The 21,498-nt window shown below is 45.1% G+C and overlaps 1 protein-coding gene across 10 annotated transcripts in view; it reads right to left on the reverse strand.

Annotated features, from left to right (window-relative positions):
• The window catches only part of DTNB (dystrobrevin beta), a 339,918-nt gene that overhangs the window by 149,087 nt on the left and 169,333 nt on the right, over positions 1-21,498 (reverse strand). The window contains exon 12 of one of the 10 annotated variants that reach the window (XM_075595328.1): positions 16,072-16,400. The exons of the other annotated variants lie outside the window; for them this stretch is intronic. Within the exon in view, the coding sequence (XP_075451443.1) occupies positions 16,325-16,400 (76 nt within the window). The 3' untranslated portion in view covers positions 16,072-16,324. Of the gene's footprint in view, positions 1-16,071; positions 16,401-21,498 lie in introns of those variants that run through there. 10 annotated transcript variants of the gene reach the window in all.

Consider the following 21,498-nt stretch of genomic DNA (forward strand, 5'->3'; position numbering starts at 1 on the left):
CCCAGTGGCTGCTCCCGATGCCAGCAGTGGTGTTCCCCTCGGTCCCCGTGGCTGTCTCCGCTTCCCCACCCCCCCACAAATTTAAAAAAATAAATAAATAACAAAACAAAATATCTTCCTGGCTGATTGGCCGTGACGCGGTCGTGACGCGGAATGGAGCCCTTCTCTGCAGGGGTAAGTAATGGCTGCTCCTCGCGTGCGCGGTCCCTGTCTCCTGCTCGCGCTTCCCTTCTCATCCCCTCAGTCTCCGCTCCTGTCCCCGTGGCTGCTCGCGCGGGGCAGGAGATGACGGCAGGGGATTTCCCCCCCACCCACTCCCCGGTCCCGCTTGCCCTCCGGTTCCGCTCCTGTCCCCGTGGCTGCTCGCGTGGGGCAGGAGATGACAGCGGGGAATGTTCCCCCCCCCCCCCCCCCAAACCTGCTTCCCCTTTGGTCTCCGCTCCTGTCCCCGTGGCTGCTCGCGCGAGGCAGGGGATTTCCCCCCCCTGTCCCGCTTGCCCTCCGGTTCCACAGAGTGTGTATGTATGAGAGAGAGTGGTGTGTGTGTGTGTGTGTGTGTGTGTGTGTGTGTGTGTGTGTGTGTGTGTGTGTGTGTGTGTGTGTGTGTGTGTGTGTGTGTGTGTGTGTGTGTGTGTGTGTACGTACGTGTAGGACACCAAAGGTACCCCCCACCCCACCCAGTCAGTCATCCCCCCACCCCACCCAGTCAGTCATCCCCCCACCCCACCCAGTCATCACCCCACCCAGTCAGTCATCCCCCCACCCAGAATGTAGAGAAGCAAGGAGCACAGCTGGGTTGAAAATCTGCAGGAAGGTTCCTGTAGAAAAAATGAATGAAGGGCACAACTCCGTTCTAAAACTGAGGGTGGTTTATTTAATAAGTGCACAGGGACAGAAACACAGCCCACACACCGACATGTTTCGTCCCACGGGACTTTATCAAGGTTTATCTGCATTATACAATGATGGAATGATTTATTGAAGTTCCCATCTATCTATATGTTGATATACAGCTTGTGAGTCCATACACGTGTATGAGCGTCAATCTTCACGTATATACATGTTGGATCCCCCCACCCAGTCAGTCATCCTCCCACCCCACCCAGTCAGTCATCCCCCCATCCCACCCAGTCAGTCATCCCCCCATCCCACCCAGTCAGTCATACTCCCCCCCACCCAGTCAGTCATACCCCCCCAGTCAGTCATACCCCCCCACCCAGTAAGTCATACCCCCCCCACCCAGTCAGTCATACCCCCTCAGTCAGTCATACCCCCCACCCAGTCTGTCATACCCCCCCACCCAGTCAGTCATACCCCCCCACCCAGTCAGTCATAACCCCCCCCACCCAGTCAGTCATAACCCCCCCCACCCAGTCAGTCATACCCCCCACCCAGTCAGTCATACCCCGCCCACCCAGTCAATCATACCCCCCCCACCAAGTCAAACATACCCCCCCACCCAGTCAGTCATACCCCCCCAGTCAGTCATACCCCCCCACCCAGTAAGTCATACCCCCCCCCACCCAGTCAGTCATACCCCCTCAGTCAGTCATACCCCCCACCCAGTCAGTCATACCCCCCACCCAGTCAGTCATACCCCCCACCCAGTCAGTCATACCCCCCCACCCAGTCAGTCATACCCCCCCACCCAGTCAGTCATAACCCCCCCCCACCCAGTCAGTCATACCCCCCACCCAGTCAATCATACCCCCCCCCACCCAGTCAATCATACCCCCCCCCACCAAGTCAAACATACCCCCCCACCCAGTCAGTCATAACCCCCCCCCACCCAGTCAGTCATAACCCCCCCCACCCAGTCAGTCATACCCCCCACCCAGTCATACCCCCCCCACCCAGTCAATCATACCCCCCCCACCAAGTCAAACATACCCCCCCACCCAGTCAGTCATAACCCCCCCCCACCCAGTCAGTCATAACCCCCCCCACCCAGTCATACCCCCCCACCCAGTCAGTCAGTCATACCCCCCCACCCAGTCAGTCACCCCCCACCCAGTCAGTCATCCCACCCCCCTGCCCAGTCACCCCACCCAGTCAGACAGTCAGTAATCCCCACCCAGTCAGTCAGTAATCCCCACCCAATCACCCACCCAGTCACCCCACCCAATCACCCACCCAGTCACCCCACCCAATCACCCACCCAGTCACCCCATCACCCCACCCAGTCACCCCATCACCCCACCCAGTCTCCCATCACCCCACCCAGTCACCCCATCCCCCCACAGTCACCCTCTCTCCGTCTCTCACCCTCTCTCTCTCCCTCTGTCTCTCCCTCTCTCTCTCCCTCTCACCCTCTCTCTCACCCTCTCTCCATCTCTCTCTCACCCTCTCTCGGTCTCTCTCTCACCCTCTCTCCGTCCTCTCTCACCCTCTCTCCGTCTCTCTCTCACCCTCTCTCCGTCTCTCTCTCACCCTCTCTCCGTCTCTCTCTCACCCTCTCTCCGTCTCTCTCTCACCCTCTCTCCGTCTCTCTCTCCGTCTCTCTCTCACCCTCTCTCCGTCTCTCTCTCACCCTCTCTCTCTCTCTCTGTCTCACCCTCTCTCTGTCTCACCCTCTCTCTGTCTCACCCTCTCTCTGTCTCACCCTCTCTCTGTCTCAAAATCTGGATCTGGATATTTTATTTACCCTGTATATCTTAACTGCCCTATACTACACCGAAATAACCTATACTGCTTTCTTCCAGATCTGACTCACACAGAAGACATTGGAATCCCCCGTAACCCAGAAGACAGGTAGGGAACACATCCCCTCCAATGTATAACATTGTGGGAATGAGGTACCTGGACATTGAGGGTCTGCGGATCAGGTAAGATCCCAGGTGGGATTGCTGCTTTAAACATTCTGAAGCGGGGGCATCCAGGCACTAGTTAAGGGGTGCAGGAAACTAGTCATTCACATCTGGCTTGTTTTTCTAGATTCGACATTTATACACACACATACACACACACAAAACAAGGACTAATTGTAGTATAATGTAATACAATAAATAAACTTATGTCAAAAACGAATGTTCTTACTAGAAATTTATTAAATTTATTTCATTTATGGTTTTTTTTTAAATGCGGGGCTGGGGGCGGGATTAGAGGCGGGGTTGGGGGCGGGACTAGAGGCGGGACTAGGTGGCGAGTAGATTTTTTGGTTCGGCGAGTAGATTTTTGGGTGATTTGTCAAGCACTGTATATATATATATATATATATATATATATATATATATATATATATATATATATATATATATATATATATATATATATATATATATACATGTAGAGGTATTAGTACCGTGTTAGCCGAGCTTCAATAATCAAAAAATAAATAGATGATACCGTTCTGTGGCTAATAAAAGCATTTCGTTAGCCACAGAACGGTATCATCTATTTATTTTTTGATTATATATATATATATATATATATATTGTGACAGAAACCAGGGGATGGTAATAAATTCCGTATATAGGGCTCCCAGGATACTAGACAGTTTCTATCCTGTTTGGCCTGGGAGTGCAGCCTTATAATACATACACTCCATCCCACAGTTTGGCAAGCGCTGGAACTGAGGGATGAGAGATCCAGACCAGAGTTTGTCTGCTGCCTGATTTCTGTCACCTGTCATGCTAATTAGGAATCAGGTATGAAAGACTGATTTCCTGTTTGCTCTGGTCTCCCCACAAGAGCCAGGAGGCTGGAAGGCTGCTGAACTACAGAGGGGAGAAGCCTCTTCCCCAAACAGGTTCAATCTTTCTGTTCATTTGTGTAAGACTGCAAAAGTACCGTGTTTTGATGTTGGAAGTGGAAAAGCCACGTCCAACCCTGAGTCAGGGATATCTAAGTTAAGTTATCGCTCAGGTGAGCAGCTTTTGTTTTGATCTGTTTTCTGTTGTATGCACTGTGGCAGTCTCAGTGCCTGGGACTGAATAAACCAGGCATAGCCTGTTTAAAGGAACAGTACGTGACGCCTCATCATTTAACCTACCCTAAAAGACCGTGTTCTAAACAGTCCCGGACAAACGACGGAGTCCCGGAGTAAGCCGTTTGTCACATATGGTGGAGAATGCGGGCAGAGCACTAGGGGGTCTGCGGGTTGAAGAACTTTGAAAGAAAAAAAAAAAAAAAAAAAAGAGTTTTTTTCATCCTCTGCAAACAAGATGGAAGACGTGGTGGGTGCGCTGGTACGCAATGTCGCTGCCCAGAAAGACGCGAATGAAACCCAGCAACAGCTGTTAATAGCCCAGCAAGAAACTAATGCAAACCAGCAGCAGACGAATGCAGCCCAGCAACAGCTGCTAATAGCCCAGCAAGAGATTAATGCAAACCAGCAACAGGCGAATGCAAACCAGCAACAGGCGAATGCAAACCAGCAACAGACGAATGAAGCCCTGCAAAACGCGATTGCAAACCAGCAAGAGACAAACCGCTTGCTGAGAGAGGAGCAACAGCGGTTCGCTCAGGGCTTACAGCAGGAACTCGAGATCCTGAGGGGGACTATCAGTAACCTTCCACTGGCAGCGGCAGCCCCAGTTCCGAAAATGACCAGGGCAAGCCACTACCTTCAGAAGATGGGACCCTCGGATGATGTGGAAGCCTATCTTCTCACGTTTGAACGCACGGCACAGAGAGAGGGATGGCCAGAAGCTGAGTGGGCTGGTCTAATCGCACCCTTCCTAAGCGGCGAACCCCAGAAGGCTTACTTTGATCTAGAGCCAGCCGAAGCTAACGTCTATGCAAAATTGAAGTTCGAGATCCTCGCCCGCCTCGGCGTAACCACGGCTGTTCGCGCCCAAAGGTTTCATGCATGGTCCTTCACGATGGATAAAGCCACCCGAAGCCAGATGTATGACCTCATCCACCTCGCCCGGAAGTGGCTACAACCCGAGATCAACTCAGCCAGCCACATCGTGGAACGGATGGTCATGGACCAGTTCTTGAGGAAACTTCCCTCTGCCTTACGCCGTTGGGTCAGTCGGAGTGACCCCCACAATGCGGATGAGCTTGTGGCCCTCGTAGAAAGGTACAATGCAGCAGAAGAGCACCCGCAACCCACAGTCGTGGAGCAACCCCACTACCCGAGGTTCCAGGACTCTTCCAGAGACGGTAAAAGGGTACCGGGGTTAAGGGGCGCTGAAGAGCGGCGACCACCTTCACGCAGCACCAGCAACAGTGGTTCGCACACTAAGGGCAATAGCCAACATGGGGAGCCGGGAAAAGGCTCTAAGTGGGACACAGACTATGTACCTAAATGTGTAAATTGTCATGAGAGGGGCCACACAGCAAAAATCTGCCCACTAAATGATGAGCCCATGCAATGCAACAGCGTGGAACCTTATTCGCTGTTGTCCCAATGTATGGGCCCTAGCCCAGAGGACCCCTTGAATAACCATCTGTGGGCATTTGTAAAGGTTAATGGTAAGAGGGTTCGGGCACTTCTTGACTCTGGGAGCATGGTCACACTAGTGTCCGAATACCTCTTGCCCATTAAGAAGAAACAGGGAAACAGTTCACAAAGAGTGGCAATTTGTTGTATACATGGGGATAATCATGAATATTCCACTGTTGATGTTTTTTTTGAAACAGAGTTTGGTTCTTTAGATTTCAAGGTGGGTATTGTACCCAAACTGGCACATGATGTGTTAATAGGGACCGACTTTCCCCATTTTCTAAAAATGTGGTCCCCCGCTCAGAATAGCGCCCAGAGTTCAATAGCAGACCATAACGAAGTGTTAGAAGAAACAAATCCTTTCCCTTTTTCAGAAATGGAGGTTGACGAGGGCCCAAATAAGAAGGGGGAAAAGGAGGAGTGCTGTAAAATTCCCTTCCCCATCACTACTTTGGTAGGGAATACCCCAAATCAAGATGTTGAGCAGACACTTACCACCCCAGAACCGGATAAGACCCTCGCTGACCTAGAGGTCAGTCCTGGGAGTTTTAAGAAGGCCCAGTGGGAAGACCCCACATTAGCGGTAGCAAGGGGAAATATACGGGACCTGAATAGTACTCCTGGCCAACCAGATAGGTCACTTGCTTACCCCTACTTCGAGGTAGAGAACGACCTAGTATATCGGGTTGATAAAAGGAAATCAGTTACAACTAAACAATTGTTGGTACCACGGACATTCCGTAACGTAGTATTACACCTCGCACATAGTCATCCATTGGGGGGACACCTAGGGGTGGAAAAGACAAAAGAAAAGGTTCTCCGAAGCTTCCATTGGCCTGGGGTTCTGGCAGAAATTACGAATTATTGTTCCTCATGCCCAGAATGTCAGATCACCGCCCCGTTCAAGGCGTACCGCAGCCCATTGGTACCCCTTCCCATAATAGAGGTACCATTTGACCGGATTGCTATGGATCTAGTAGGACCCCTAATAAAGTCTGCTAGGGGACATCAGCATATATTGGTAATATTAGATTATGCCACCCGATATCCGGAGGCAGTTCCCCTACGTAGCACCTCAGCTAAAAACATAGCAAAAGAGTTAGTAGTTCTGTTTTCCCGGGTCGGGATTCCTAAAGAGATTCTATCTGACCAGGGAACACCATTTATGTCCCAAGTAACAAAAGAGCTATGTAAACTCCTAAAAATCAAGCATCTAAGAACCTCAGTCTATCATCCACAAACAGATGGTTTAGTGGAAAGGTTCAATAAAACCTTAAAGAGCATGTTACGGCGGGCGGTTGATAAAGATGGGAAAAACTGGGATTGTTTGTTACCGTACCTGTTATTTGCCATTAGGGAAGTTCCCCAATCATCCACAGGCTTCTCCCCGTTTGAACTATTGTATGGCCGACACCCAAGGGGCTTACTGGATATAGCCAAAGAGACTTGGGAACACGAGGTTACCCCTTACAGAAGTGTAATAGAGCATGTTGCCCAGATGCAGGACCGCATTGCTGCAGTCCTACCCATAGTGAGGGAACACATGGAGAAAGCTCAAGAAGCACAGAGGAATACGTATAATAAGGGTGCTAGGGTCAGAATTTTTTTTCCAGGTGATAGGGTACTAGTTCTGGTTCCCACCGTGGAGAGTAAATTCCTTGCTAAATGGCATGGGCCATATGAGGTCTTGGAAAGAGTGGGAGAAGTAAATTATAAGGTAAGACAGCCAGGTAGGAGGAAACCTGAGCAAATTTACCATATAAACCTACTCAAGCCCTGGAAAGATAGAGAAGTCTTGTTAACCCTAGTACCCCCAGGTCCGTCAGAGAATCAAGAAACTGACCCAGAGGTTAGCATAGCTGAAACCCTGTCTGTTCATCAGAAACGAGAGGTTCAGAATTTAGTGAGAAGAAACAAAGAAATCTTCTCTATACGGCCAGGTAGAACTAGCGTAATTGAACATGACCTAGTCTCTGAACCAGGGGTCCGAGTTAACCTTAAACCGTACCGAATCCCAGAGGCCAAAAGAAAGGCTATAAGTTTAGAGGTTAAAAAAATGCTAAAACTAGGTGTAATTGAGGAATCCCAAAGTGGGTGGAACAGCCCTATAGTCTTAGTCCCAAAGCCAGATGGTACAACAAGGTTTTGTAATGACTACCGGAAACTAAACGCGGTGTCAAAATTTGATACTTATCCTATGCCCAGGGTAGATGAACTTGTAGAGAGACTGGGCAAAGCCCGATATCTCACAACCCTAGACCTAACAAAAGGGTACTGGCAGGTTCCCCTCACAGAAAGGGCAAAAGAAAAGACAGCCTTCTCAACCCCAGACGGCCTCTTTCAGTATAAGGTGTTGCCTTTTGGCTTACATGGAGCTCCCGCCACATTCCAAAGAATGATGGATAAAATTTTAAAACCACATGCTCGGTATGCTGCCGCCTACCTGGATGATGTGGTAATCCATAGTGAAGATTGGCAATCCCACCTTCCAAAGGTCCAAGCTGTGCTTGACGCAGTCCGGTCTGCTGGACTAACTGCTAACCCCGCTAAATGCACTATTGGTCTGGAGGAGGCCAAGTATCTGGGATATTCTATTGGCAGAGGTTTACTCAAACCCCAAACACTCAAAGTGGAGGCGATACAAAATTGGCCAAGACCAGTTACAAAAAAACAAGTAAGGACTTTTTTGGGGTTAATTGGGTACTATAGAAGGTTTATTCCCAATTTTGCAACTAAGGCAACCCCACTAACTGACCTCACAAAAGCAAGAGGACCGCTAATGGTAAAGTGGTCCCCCGAAACCGAACAGGCCTTTAGAAGCCTGAAAGAAGCTCTCTGTGCCCAACCAGTGTTGGTCACACCTGACTTCTCCAAAGAGTTCGTAGTCCAAACCGACGCATCTGAGTTTGGGCTGGGGGCGGTACTCTCCCAGGAGTCTCAAGGTGAGGAGCACCCCATCCTTTATTTAAGTAGGAAACTAAATCCCCAGGAGAAAAATTACTCCATAGTAGAGAAAGAGTGTCTCGCAATAAAGTGGGCTGTAGAGACGCTCAAATACTACCTGTTGGGGAGAAAATTCCGGTTGGTCACAGATCATGCACCCCTTACCTGGATGTGTCAAAACAGGGAAAAGAATGCTAGAGTGACCAGGTGGTTCCTAAGCCTACAACCCTTTAAATTTTCTGTGGAACACAGGTCAGGGCACAAACATGGCAATGCTGACGGGTTGTCAAGGATGCACTCCCTAATATCCATGGTCGCTCATCCCTCGAGGTCTGAGCTGGGGGGGGAGGATATGTGACAGAAACCAGGGGATGGTAATAAATTCCGTATATAGGGCTCCCAGGATATTAGACAGTTTCTATCCTGTTTGGCCTGGGAGTGCAGCCTTATAATACATACACTCCATCCCACAGTTTGGCAAGCGCTGGAACTGAGGGATGAGAGATCCAGACCAGAGTTTGTCTGCTGCCTGATTTCTGTCACCTGTCATGCTAATTAGAAATCAGGTATGAAAGACTGATTTCCTGTTTGCTCTGGTCTCCCCACAAGAGCCAGGAGGCTGGAAGGCTGCTGAACTACAGAGGGGAGAAGCCTCTTCCCCAAACAGGTTCAATCTTTCTGTTCATTTGTGTAAGACTGCAAAAGTACCGTGTTTTGATGTTGGAAGTGGAAAAGCCACGTCCAACCCTGAGTCAGGGATATCTAAGTTAAGTTATCGCTCAGGTGAGCAGCTTTTGTTTTGATCTGTTTTCTGTTGTATGCACTGTGGCAGTCTCAGTGCCTGGGACTGAATAAACCAGGCATAGCCTGTTTAAAGGAACAGTACGTGACGCCTCATCATTTAACCTACCCTAAAAGACCGTGTTCTAAACAGTCCCGGACAAACGACGGAGTCCCGGAGTAAGCCGTTTGTCACAATATATATAATCATAAAAATGATTTTAAAAAAAATCCTTTCATACGTTGCACCTTTTCCCCCACCCGAAGTGAGATCATAAAGCTACCGGTGTATTCTTGTGCGGTACATACCGGTTTGGTAGAACAGAAGGCCTGAGAACTCTGTGGTGGTATGGGGTGGCATCAGGACCTGCTCTCTATGATGATTCTTACAGCGCAGCGCCTCTAGCCGGTGAGGATCCTGGTGAAGCCAGGATGGTCCGCACTAGCAACTCAGCTAGTGGCCCAGTCAAGAAGCCACAACAGATGTATTCAACCGGGTCTTTATTAGCAGCATACATGTAGTCATGACAGGCACATACCCTGAAGTAGTACCCCCAGGACTTGAGGCCCTGCAGGCTCCTCAGCTCCTTTACCCCCTGATGGGATCAAGGATAAGTGCCTCTACTCCACAGGGGGAGGGAAGAGAGCGTCAGCTTATGTACACCAGGGGAGGGGCTTGTAAGCCTGCCCCATAACAGGGCAGGTCCGATACTGACAGTCATCCCATCGTGGTCATGTGACCCAGCCAGTATCCTCCCCAAGAATGACACTCTCTGGTTGTTGTTAGGCCAGCCCCTGGATACAGCAATAGTGTATCCAGGCTGCAACAAGAAGCTAGGCCTCCATGAGAGAACGTATCACCCGCGGTGCCTGCGTCTAACAAGACTTATACTGTTAGGGCCAAATAAAAGATGATAGCCAGGGGACTACGCTACACATCTAAACGTATATATTTATTTATTATGAAACGAAGAGGTCTCAGATATTGGGATGGTGTCTTTTTTTGTTTTGTGGCAATATCTGGTGTTCTTACAAGGTTCTTAGATAATATATGAGCTGTGGTGTGTGTGTGGGGGGGGGGGGGGGGGAGGTTGTGGGACTGTAGGGGTATAGTAGTTGATACGGTTTTTTTTTCTCCATGAATTATTGTATTTATATTGTTTCATGTTATTCAAAAACTAATAAAAAGATTTGAAAAAGTGGGACATACTCTTAACTGTTGTTTGTTGTGTGTTTTTAGAAAGATCATAGTAAATAGTTGGAAGGAATAATTGTTACATGTCATTGAGTGAAATATGATGTCACGAACATTTAATGATTTAGGATTGAAGAATAATAAGGGTTAAAATAAACCTATGTTGCATTGTATTCTAAAGTTTATTAGTGTATTTAAAATACATTTGGTAATTTGGCAGTTGTGAAAGGATTATGTTTGTGTCCTACTGGACAACACAGAGTATGAAGTACCTATTAGGGGTATAGATTATTATACTAAGATTGATTGCATACCGACTCCCAGTATAGACTTGTATTTACATGTAGTAATTGCATAGCTCATTATCATTCTTACCAGGTTCTATAGGTTTTGGAACTCCTGAGTGTGGGAGACTGTGTTACAATATTTGAATGATCTATTGATACAAATAAAATATGAAATATAGATTCATTGAGGTTTTAAATATTTTTTTTATATATACTTTAGAGCAGGGGTGCACAATCTTTTCCCCCTGCGCCCCTCTGCTGGCTCCCCCCCCCTTACCTTGGCTTCAGCGTTCTGATGCCACGTGGCCATGGCAACGCAGTGTCACGTGACCCCACTGTGTCATTTGCCGGCACGTTGACGTCTCCAGAAGCCGTCTAAGCCAAGGTAAGTAAAGTTTACAGAGGCCCTCGCCGCTCCCCCGGCATTTAATTTAAATGCCTTTGGAAAGTGCGCGGGGCCTCTGTAAACCCTGTGCCCGCCCGCAGAGAATCTCATGCCCCCAAGTTTGCGCACCCCTGCTTTAGAGCAGTCAGGACTGAATCTAAAGCACAAGTTAAAAACAAAATAACGTAAAGTAAACTTTTTAGGGTAATACAATTAGACAAAAGATAGAGAGTACTCCAATAATGTAAGGAAGCTTTATAGATTTTTACCCCGGCCCACTTTAATCACAGGATCGAGACATTTTTGTGAGTTTTGATGCCCGCAGAAAGAAAAAAAGAATGTTGATGGAAGGTATGAGAATAGTGAGAAGAGATGGAGAATGGCAGGAAATAGAGTTGTAGACAGAGAAAGGTTGTGTAAAAAAAAACCCACAGAGATAAGGAATTAGAAATAAATTAATGATTATTTTTTTTGTTTAGTTTTTTTCTTTTTTAGTTATTAAGGTTTCTCTGTTCAGACTTATGATAGGAAACTGACTGTTTTCTTATATAAACCGGTCCTGTCTGATTTTTCAACAGCAGGAATGAAAAAGGTTGAAGGTTATAGCAGCTACAAAAACATAAAATTACAAAAATGGTATCTTACCACAAGAAACATGGTCAGAGCATATACTGTACATATGTGTTGAGGGGGATATAATACGGGAGCTATGATTGGTTATTATAAAAAATATTTAGAAAATCAAACGATTTTCAAATTTGAAAGACATTCTGCAATATCATTATTATAGTGTAGACAGTTATTACACAGAATTCTAGGTCACAAAAGCCAGAGAAGGTATAGTATATATAATTTAAATGTAAATTATACAAAGGAAAGGCAGGTAAATATGAACAAACAGATATCACTGCCAAGAACCTGATACTGTACTGGATTCTCTTCCCAGGTGAAGGATGGATTTGGAAACCTGGAAGAGGGTCACATTTGGACACAAAGTACCAGACATGTCTTTTTCCCCTGAGCGTATAACGTTAACAGGTCCACGGTATCTGACACACTTTGGAACCAGAGATGACCGATGTCCAAAAGTGGCTACAGAAGAAGAAACACAATTCTCTAAACCAGAACCAAAGATAAAGGACATGGATCCATCAGATGATAAACAACCATTTCCGGAACCAAACATGGAAGACCAGATCGGAAGCAAAGAAAAGAAAACAAAAACTTGGTAAACAAACAATGCTGCACACACTATTTTACGTTATGATTTATATGCTTTTATGGGGAACTATTGTGGGATAACAATTAAGTGTTGGAGACACACACATACAGTATGTCAAGATCAAGATGGTGGAATCTATTTTGGAAGATCGATTTAAATGTGACCTGCCATATCCACACATGAACAGACATATGTAACTAATTTTATTTTTATTTTTTTTATTTATAAAAATGTTTAACCAGGAAGTAATACATTGAGAGTTACCTCTCGTTTCCAAGTATGTCCTGGGCACAGATTTGTAAAAAAAAATACATGGTTAATGATTCTGTTATGTGTCTGAAAAATGTACAAGTCAGTATACAGTAATAGACAATCCTATTCAGATACATGCAGATAGCCCAGGTATTTTGGCTATGGAAGTATAATTTGGACTCCATACCTGGTATGTGAATATATCTGAATGGAATGGAAATAGACTCTTTATCAAGTATACCAACACGTAAGGCAGAATTAGAGATCTCTTGTTTTGAAATCCAGCCACTAGTAAGTAGTTCATTTAGGAACGGAGGGGGGAACTGAAGATGATTTCAAGCCTAAAAAACAACCAGACCCCTCCCACAACTCCAAGTTTGAAAACCCCTCTAACTTTGAAAGGATATGTGCGGCAGGAGCATATCGGAAGGGTCTGATCTCTGGGATTTATATGGGACTAGCACGCGCCCTGATACCCGTCAACCATAGCTTCAGTATATGCTTAAGTGGACTGCAGACCTCAATATAGAAATAGATAGAGAAGACAGGGAGGATATCTGGGATGCCGCTACCAAAACCTCAATTTGTACCACCATCAAGGAAAACATCTACAACATTTTATTCCACTGGTACCTCACCCCGAGTAGGCTGAGCCAGGCCTTCCCTGGTCTGTCAGACTTCTGTTGGAGGGGATGCGGCCAGCAGGGAGACCTAGTACACATACTGTGGACCTGTCCCGTGTTGGGTCCTTTTTGGGATATGATCAGAGCCATGGTGGAGGAGATAAGTGAGGTGGAGGTCCCACTGGATCCGGTGTCGTTTTTGCTGGGTAAGCCTATAGAAGGCCTCCCCACCTCAGACCAAAAAATTAACATCCTTCGTACTAACGGCAGCCCGCCACTCAATAGTGGCAAAATGGAAAAAAAAACTAGACCACCCAACAAGGAGATGGTCCTCACCAGAATCAGGGAAGGACATTTGATGGAACTCCTATCAGCTCGATTAAAACAACAACAACAACTAGACAAATTCAACAAAACCTGGGAAGCTTGGCCTATATGACTAAACCCCCATAGATTACTCAAACTCTGTTCTGGAACTCGGTGGGCGTCGGGCCCTGGGCAGGGTTGCGGGGGGGCCCACCACCCTCCCTCTCTTTTGCCGCTCCACCTCCCCTCCCCTCTTTCTTCCTCTCTCCCTTTTAACTATCCTCACTCCACTTGAAAAGGAGAGACGGATGCACATCAATTGACTCCCCCCCCTCCGGATGGAGGGGCAGGCCTGATACTCTTGGATCATAACAGGTTGTGCGGAAGCTCCATTATTGTCAACTTGTTCAAAAAAATACCCAATGACGTCTGTACCAGCTTGTTGTGTTATGATATGATGTACTCTACCCTCTGAAAAACCCAATAAAAAATTTGAAGTTAAAAAAAAAAAAACAGACCCTTTCTTCAGAGGGAGGAGTCTTGTTAAGATGTCTTGCTATATTAGAGCGACTTGCTACAGTCGCCTTTATGGCTTGAGGAAGGATCATGTAGATCCGAAACACTGCTGTTTGTTACGCCGTTTCTGGATATCTATAAATATTGCAGAATAAAATGTAAGTTTGTGGCACTCTTATAACTTTGGCGCTGGTGACTTTCTATTTTTGTCCTGGAGAAACAATATGGCCACTGGGGTCAGTCTCACTCAAACAGCCAATAAGAAAGCAGTGACACCATTTTGAGATGACACTGCAGCTTCTGACCCATCAGGTATCTCTGTTTTCCCTTCCAAATGTTTAAAATGTATATCTGGTCAATCGGGGAGTCCTTGGGGTTTTTGCTCTAGGTGACCCTCACAACCACTGGCTCATATAAATGTATTTTATTTATTTGTGGGTGTGGTTGTGTGTGGGTGGGGGTGTGGGTGGGGGTGTGGTTGTGGCCTTAACACTATCACAAGCTATAACAAAGCTAAAGGACCTACTGTATACAAAATATATAAAAATACAGTACATCTCAGATTACCAGTCAGAACCATACAAGGTGTAGATAGGAAAACTATTGGTGTGTTGTTCTATTGAACAGGAAATAAGATTCAGAGAATTGTCAAACAGCCTTAGTCGCGGCTGTGCTGTATATTGGTGGGGCTCATGCATATGGAAATGAGCACAGCTGTTCACTGTTGGAGTGAAAGCAGAAGATGTAATTCAAAGTCCTAAGTAAGTGATGATGCCATGTTATGTGCTTTGTGCATGAGTCTGCCATTTAAAAAGAACATACTGTATAACAATAGCTCAAATTACAAGATTGCATATTTTGTTTGAAACACTAAAGAATACATTCTAAGATGAGGATTTTTCTTTACCTTTGAAATAAGCTCGTCCATTGCTCTAGTTTACCTAAATCATTCATCTTTTTCTTTACTTATCTTGTAGACTCAACTGATCAAATCTTTTTTTTTTTTAAAAAAGTATATTTTCCCTTGCGATCCATCCGTAACGTCACAGATAAAAACAATAAAAGATCACAGGCCCTGGTATAGACCCCTGGGTGAACTCCAGTTACCACAACGCTGTAGCCCATCTCTCAAGTCAATGCCATATGCATTCAACAAACAGAGAATTCATACCCATTATCGTTTATTTGTAAAGTGCCAACATATTCCGTAGCGAGGTACAGTGGGGGAACAGAGTGATATGGTCAACTTGTTTAGTAATATGACTAACAGTGTCAAAGTCTTTACTAATATCCCAGTAAACGGCTTTTACTGCTCCACCCTGATTCAAGGCCTTTGTCAGCCAATGAATGAAATTGACCAGATGAATCTGTACTCCCTTTGATCTTGCCAGCTGTTTTTCAGATATTAAATACATCCTTTCTTTAGCCGGGTTTCCATTGGCTTCCTACTGGTGTATAGTTGCCAGCCACCCCTCTACTCCCACTTTTGTAAAGTGGCACTACAGCTTCCCAGGTTAGTCATCTAGAACTACCCCTGTTAACAGTAACTTCTTGGACAGGTTTGGTTGAAATTGCCACTATTAATTGATTGTGATCTGTTATCAATATTATGTTCTCAGGGAAAAATATTGGAGCATTAAGTGTCCCAATACTTTATTATTTGGTACAAATTGTCTTCACATTTTATTTATTCTGCTGACCTATTTCAATACAGTACAAAATGTTCCTGAAATTTTGGGATTTGGAGAAATATTGATATATAAGAAGAGACTCTTAAAAAATGGTCACCATTAACATTTTAGAAAACCTGACTTGCTAAATCAGGATTTATACGGACTTATTTTTTTATTTTAATTTAAAACAAATGACAGATACAGATACAGATGCAACTGCAGGTTGTAGACGGCTTGCCAAGAAAAATCTGTGACCATCTCATGAGATGGTCCACAGCAGACTGTAATGGCCCATCGGATTAACACAGCGGAGGTCCCTGCGTTTGAATGGGACTCACAGTCTGGTAGGATTCACACAGCTTGAGTCCCATTCAAATGCAGGGACCCCCGCTGTGTTAATTCGATGGGCCATTAGTCTGGCTGCATGAATCTCTCAGCGTGGGATGGGTTTAAGTGCAAAATTCTCAAGGCAAGCAGTTTACAACCGGCCGTTGCAGCTGTAGATGAAGGCAAATATATAACTGCATATAAATTATAACTGTGGATAAGTGCTTTAACATTTTTGCAATTACAATAGGCGTTAAAGTACAGGAGGGAGACCTTTTGTTTTGAAATACTGTGGCATATTTTCCAGAATTTTAATTGCACAAGACCAAAGCATTGCTAATTACGTGATATCAATCTGACAGATGTATTGTTTGATTTGAATAACTTTGCTTCTGTGACAAGAAGTTCTTCCAGTCTCGACTGTTAAGACATCAGGATATGTAAGCAGAAAGCAAGATGTTCTGCAAAGTGCGTCCTCGCTCGATCCAAGCAACTGCTGCTGCAAAAAGAGCAGAGAAACACTGGAAGGGTTAAAGGCCATATTTGCCAATAAAGGGTACTCCATTACACGCCCTATTGTATGTCTTTATTTATATAGCGCCATTAATGTACATAGCGCTTCACAGTAGTATTCAAGTGAATGGGTCTATAAAGCGCCGTATTTAATAAGCAGTGTTAGTCCATAATACACTTTGTGATAGAAGACACTGTGCAGTCCATTTACTTGAACAGACGGTTAAGGGCCATATTTACCAAATCATGCTGGAAAGTGTCTAAGGCTTTGGTCCCGCTGCAGCCGGCGGCGCGTCACCAGCTGCTTGCCCCCGTTCTAGTTGCCCCCGCTGGCTCCTTCCGACGTGGCTGACTGCGTGCTGTGACACGTCAGCCAGACGGAGCTACAAGGAGCTTGTGATTTTGGCCAGTGTCGTGTCACGTGACATCCCAGCAGCCAATCAGATTCCCCCCCGTTCCGATTTCCCCCTTCATCTCCGATCCCCGTTCCGATCCCCCTTCCGATTCCCCCCCTGCTCCGATTTCCCCTCTCTGCCCGATCCCCGTTCCGATCCCCCCTCTGCACAATCCCCCTTCCGATTCCCCCCCTGCTCCGATTTCCCCTCTCTGCCCGATCCCCGTTCAAATTTCCCCCTTGCTCCGATTCACCCCCCCCCCGTGTGTATTTGCGTGTGTGTGCGTGTGTGTGTCTGAGTCCAGGGGAGCAGGGAAGGAGCTGCGTGTGTGTGTGTGTCCTGGTTTTTTTTTGTTACTTTGGCCGGCTCGGGAGGAGGGAGCAGTGATGCGCGAGAGGCAGAACCTTGACAGAATTTGTATCTCCCGCCCCCCTCTCGCTCCGGCTCCCTACAGACCGCATATCACGGTCTGTGCCTGTCAGCGCGCCGCCTGTCTGCAGTGCGGGCGCGCTCACTGAGGGAGCGGGGCCTTCGCCTAATGGAGCAGTACCTCCTACTAAATATAGCCCTAAATGCACAATTATACCTTTTAGAAAGAAAATCTGACGCACCAAACAAATAAAAGATATCTGTGACCCCTGGGTGGTACTCCTCATCAAGAAACAACGCCTCCCTTAAGTACCTGGCATGGGACTGTACTATTAAATAGTATGGGGTGCTTAGTGTACCGAATATGCTTATTTGTTCTGCTTTGCCATGTGCAACTAAACAGGTCACCGAGGTTCATGCAACGCATTGGGGTAGCCATTCCAATCCAATACATGGTACATTTACGGATGCTGTGGTGACAAAGTGGTGAGGACTATACACCCGAGAATCAGATAACATAACACGTAATAATCATTCATTAACTTTCCAATGAAGAGTAGAGTATAGAAAGTAAAAGTATAAACTTTTGTATTCTAAGGTAGTCATTCATTTTTCACTGGAATATAGCAAATCATATGTTTAGATGCTTTGACATTTAAACAAATAGTGCCCCAATATCATCGGGACTGCAGTACGTTACCGATTACCCATAGCCATGCCACAACTGAAAATCTTTAGAAATGTACCCAACATTGTAATGTTCCAAACTTAAATTTAAAAAAAATAAAACAATCCAAGGAACGTGTTAAAGCAGCCCGTTAAAAAAACGATCAATTGACGAAGATTCGGCTTGGGGGTTCACAAAATGGCTGTCAGTGCAGCAGAGGAGGACCAAAGATGCAAAGTTCTGTAGGGAAGATCATGTGACCAGGCAGTCACTAGATACAATTGGTGCACTGCTAGAGAGAGGGCAGGGCTCAAAAAGGGGTTTGCCCGAGTCTATTTCAGAAGAGGAAGTGACTTTGTAAATGGTTGCTATAGAAACAAAAACTGCTTGTTGCATTATAATACATTAAACATGTCTTTAAAAATAGTTTAAAAAAATGCTACTAGTATTTTCTCATAGTACAGAACTGATTTATTTAAACACATTTAGGATATAGCTTTAAAACTAAAGACCGTTCTTGCAGCAAGACTGTTACAATACAAGACATGCTGATGAATGCGAAACTAAAATGAAACAGTGAGCTACATACAGTATGAGGCACTGCAAGTAGTTGTTTTGTTGTTTAACTGATACACTGAGCATCAATCTACAGTTGCATCTTCGTGTTTATGTATGAAGATGCGCATATCAATAACTGGAAACAGAAGCATAATGGGATTGGGGTGTAATAATCCAGAGTCCTGGGACACATTGCATTGCAGAAGTCTCTTAATCTGGTAAACCTGGGGTGGCATTAAACCCCGTGACTCTCTTACATTAAAAAAAAGTAAATATGGGATGTTAAGAAAACTTTTAAGAAAGATAAGAATGGTAAGAATAGACTTTGAAAATAAACTATCAAATATGTTAAATTCTTCAGTTCATGCAAAGTCTGCCATGTAGTTGCCATACTACTGTAAATAGTTCCCAGCTGCCAAATCACATGAAATATACCCAAACTTCCACAACGGTGATAATTCATTTGTTAATTGTAAAACCAATTCCGTAGACGATAGCAAGCAGTAAGGAGATTTTCACGTGACATTCAGAGGGTTTGCGTTGTTGAGATCCCTGTATGCTTTGTACCTCTACCGGAGAAATACACGTGATCTGTGTGATAAAGTTCAAGTTTCTGGTAAACTGTTCAGTAAAAGTATGAAATATATAAAAATGGAGAGAAACAATGAGGAGTAGCACACCTACTTAAAGACGCTGTCACCTCTGGAAGAATGGTAACACTATAATATGTGGAAAAGAATTCGTGAGTTTTATTCCAAGTGTTTGTTTTTAAATGCTGGTTCATTAACTGTTGTATATAGCAGTTCTATGCTATGTTTTCCTTTTTCTTTCCCACATATTATTGCTGAGAATTGTCCATCCGGCAGAGGTGCAATTTTCTCATCTTCGACTCCATTGATGTGAGTTCTCTATTAACTATCATTCCCGGTGTAATCTAGGAGTACTATGGAGTAATAGGATACATCTTAATTGATTGGGTTACACCTAGATTACTGATCCAGGCTGTAAAGGGTTAACTGCTTGGTTGTGGTGTGTGTATGTTTATGGTCATTTCCATCACCATTTCTGGAGTGTTAGGGTGAAATTGCATCTAGTGTTCCCATTCTCACAGAGGTGACAGCACCTGTAAGTAAGTGTGTTACGCCTCATTGTTTCTCTGCGTGTTTATATTTTTCATGCATTGTATTGAGCACGAGTGAAAGTTCCAGCACTGAGGAGGACTCTCTCTGCAAAGACTGTGTCTATGGGACTTGGATAATCCCAGAGGACTCACGGCTGCAGGACTTTGCCATCTAAGTGGATACTCAAACTTTTTTCTTGATATACCGGTATGACTTGATTTTATGTTTATGTTATATTAGATTGTTTGTAAGCATTTTGTATATTTGATATAGTTGATTTGTTATGCGGTATAGCGCTATAGTTGTGTAATTGCCAGCTTGTTCAGTAAAAGTAGTTAACCCTGAATAAGAAGGGCTGTAGGGCCGAGTACCACTGTGTAATTCTTGTCCCCAATAGCATACAGCCACCTAAAAGGAGCACAGTCTAACCAGCGTAAATGCATTGCCTACTAAAAAGTAGTACCACAATGCTTGGGCTGCTAACTTCACTGCTAGATACTCTATCACCAACCAGGATTGTTCCTAGGTAGTTGTTTTCTATGTAAATACTTTCCTGGATGTTCCTCCGCATCTGCCGTCTGACACCCAAGCCTGCCCGTGAGGCATAAGTCTGTCATATACATTCCTTTATAAACTGTGTGCATTGCCAACGTTTTAATTCCTCACACACTTCTGACCACCTAACACGATTGGGGGCAACCTTCCCAGTGAGGTTGGTTAACGAGCTACAAGGTTTGAGAACTCAGGAATTCATTTTCTGCAATAACCTGCAAGCCCTAAAATGATCTCCCTTATTCTACCTTGTTTCTTTGTACTGGGTATAGATGACTCTCTTACCGCCTTTACTTTTCACCTGATCATCATCCAAAGTACAACCCAAATACTTTTGGATTGGAGATACAACCCTTCTACTGTTTCTGACTTCCTGATGGACATTGGCGATTAGACGAGCCTTCTAATGGGAAACCAGTACTGGCCAATTAAATAAACCCGCAGTCTCTGCAGCACAGGAAAGTGCAGAAAGTTTGACTAGCCTTTGCACACACAAGGGGTTAACCCTATCATGCCTGTTACCTTTATACACCCCCATCACAGGGGGTTATTCAATGTGAGCTGAAGCGGCCGATCAGACATTTATTTTTATCCGATAATAGTCGATAAGCCAATTTTGGGGCAAATTGAATCAGGTCTCACAGTATGTCGTAAACTATTCTTTTAATGACAACGTTTACAGTATTACCTCTTTAGCAACTACACGTTATCCAAACTATGCTATATGCTCGCGACATTTCTAGTGTCATGGGCACTGTTTCTTTGTTAAAAATTTGGCAAGGGCCACTATCTTATAGACTAAAACGGACCCCTAAGACCACACACATTTTGGGGGTTTTCGTAGACTTATCGAAGTCTGCTAGTTATCGCAGCAATGTGCATGGAGTTCGAAAATGATGTAACATTTTGCTGACATTCATAAAGAAAATGTATACAAACGTCTCCCCTTCATGCCAATTTGTATATAAATGCACATCCCCAATGTGAAAGGAGACAAACTCACACCTCTCTGCATGTAACGCACAGGCCATTCACAGCTTGGGAATATTATATGCTTTCCGGGTACCATGGTTTGAATGCAATGAATCCACATAATGTGGCTGTTTAAAGGTCCCGAGTCCCAATAGAAAGTCCCAACGTCGTCCCTTGCTGCTTCAGATTAAAGGTCCTGTATCACGCGGGACAAACAGAACTGAAATAATAGCAGCACCTTTGAGGTAAGTATTTGGGGACGTAGGGGTCTCCGGAGCGGAAATTAACACTGTTCAGCACCGGAAACCGCCTGTCTTCTACCTAGGGGGGAATACACATACATACGCATTATTTATTTACTAAAATTACAAAATAAGGCACCATTATTACTCCTTATTAAATAGAGGCCTTACTATTATTTTGTTTCCAGATACATATGAATCACTCTTC

This window comes from Ascaphus truei, chromosome 4 (genome assembly GCF_040206685.1).
Source record: "Ascaphus truei isolate aAscTru1 chromosome 4, aAscTru1.hap1, whole genome shotgun sequence".
NCBI lineage: Eukaryota > Metazoa > Chordata > Amphibia > Anura > Ascaphidae > Ascaphus > Ascaphus truei.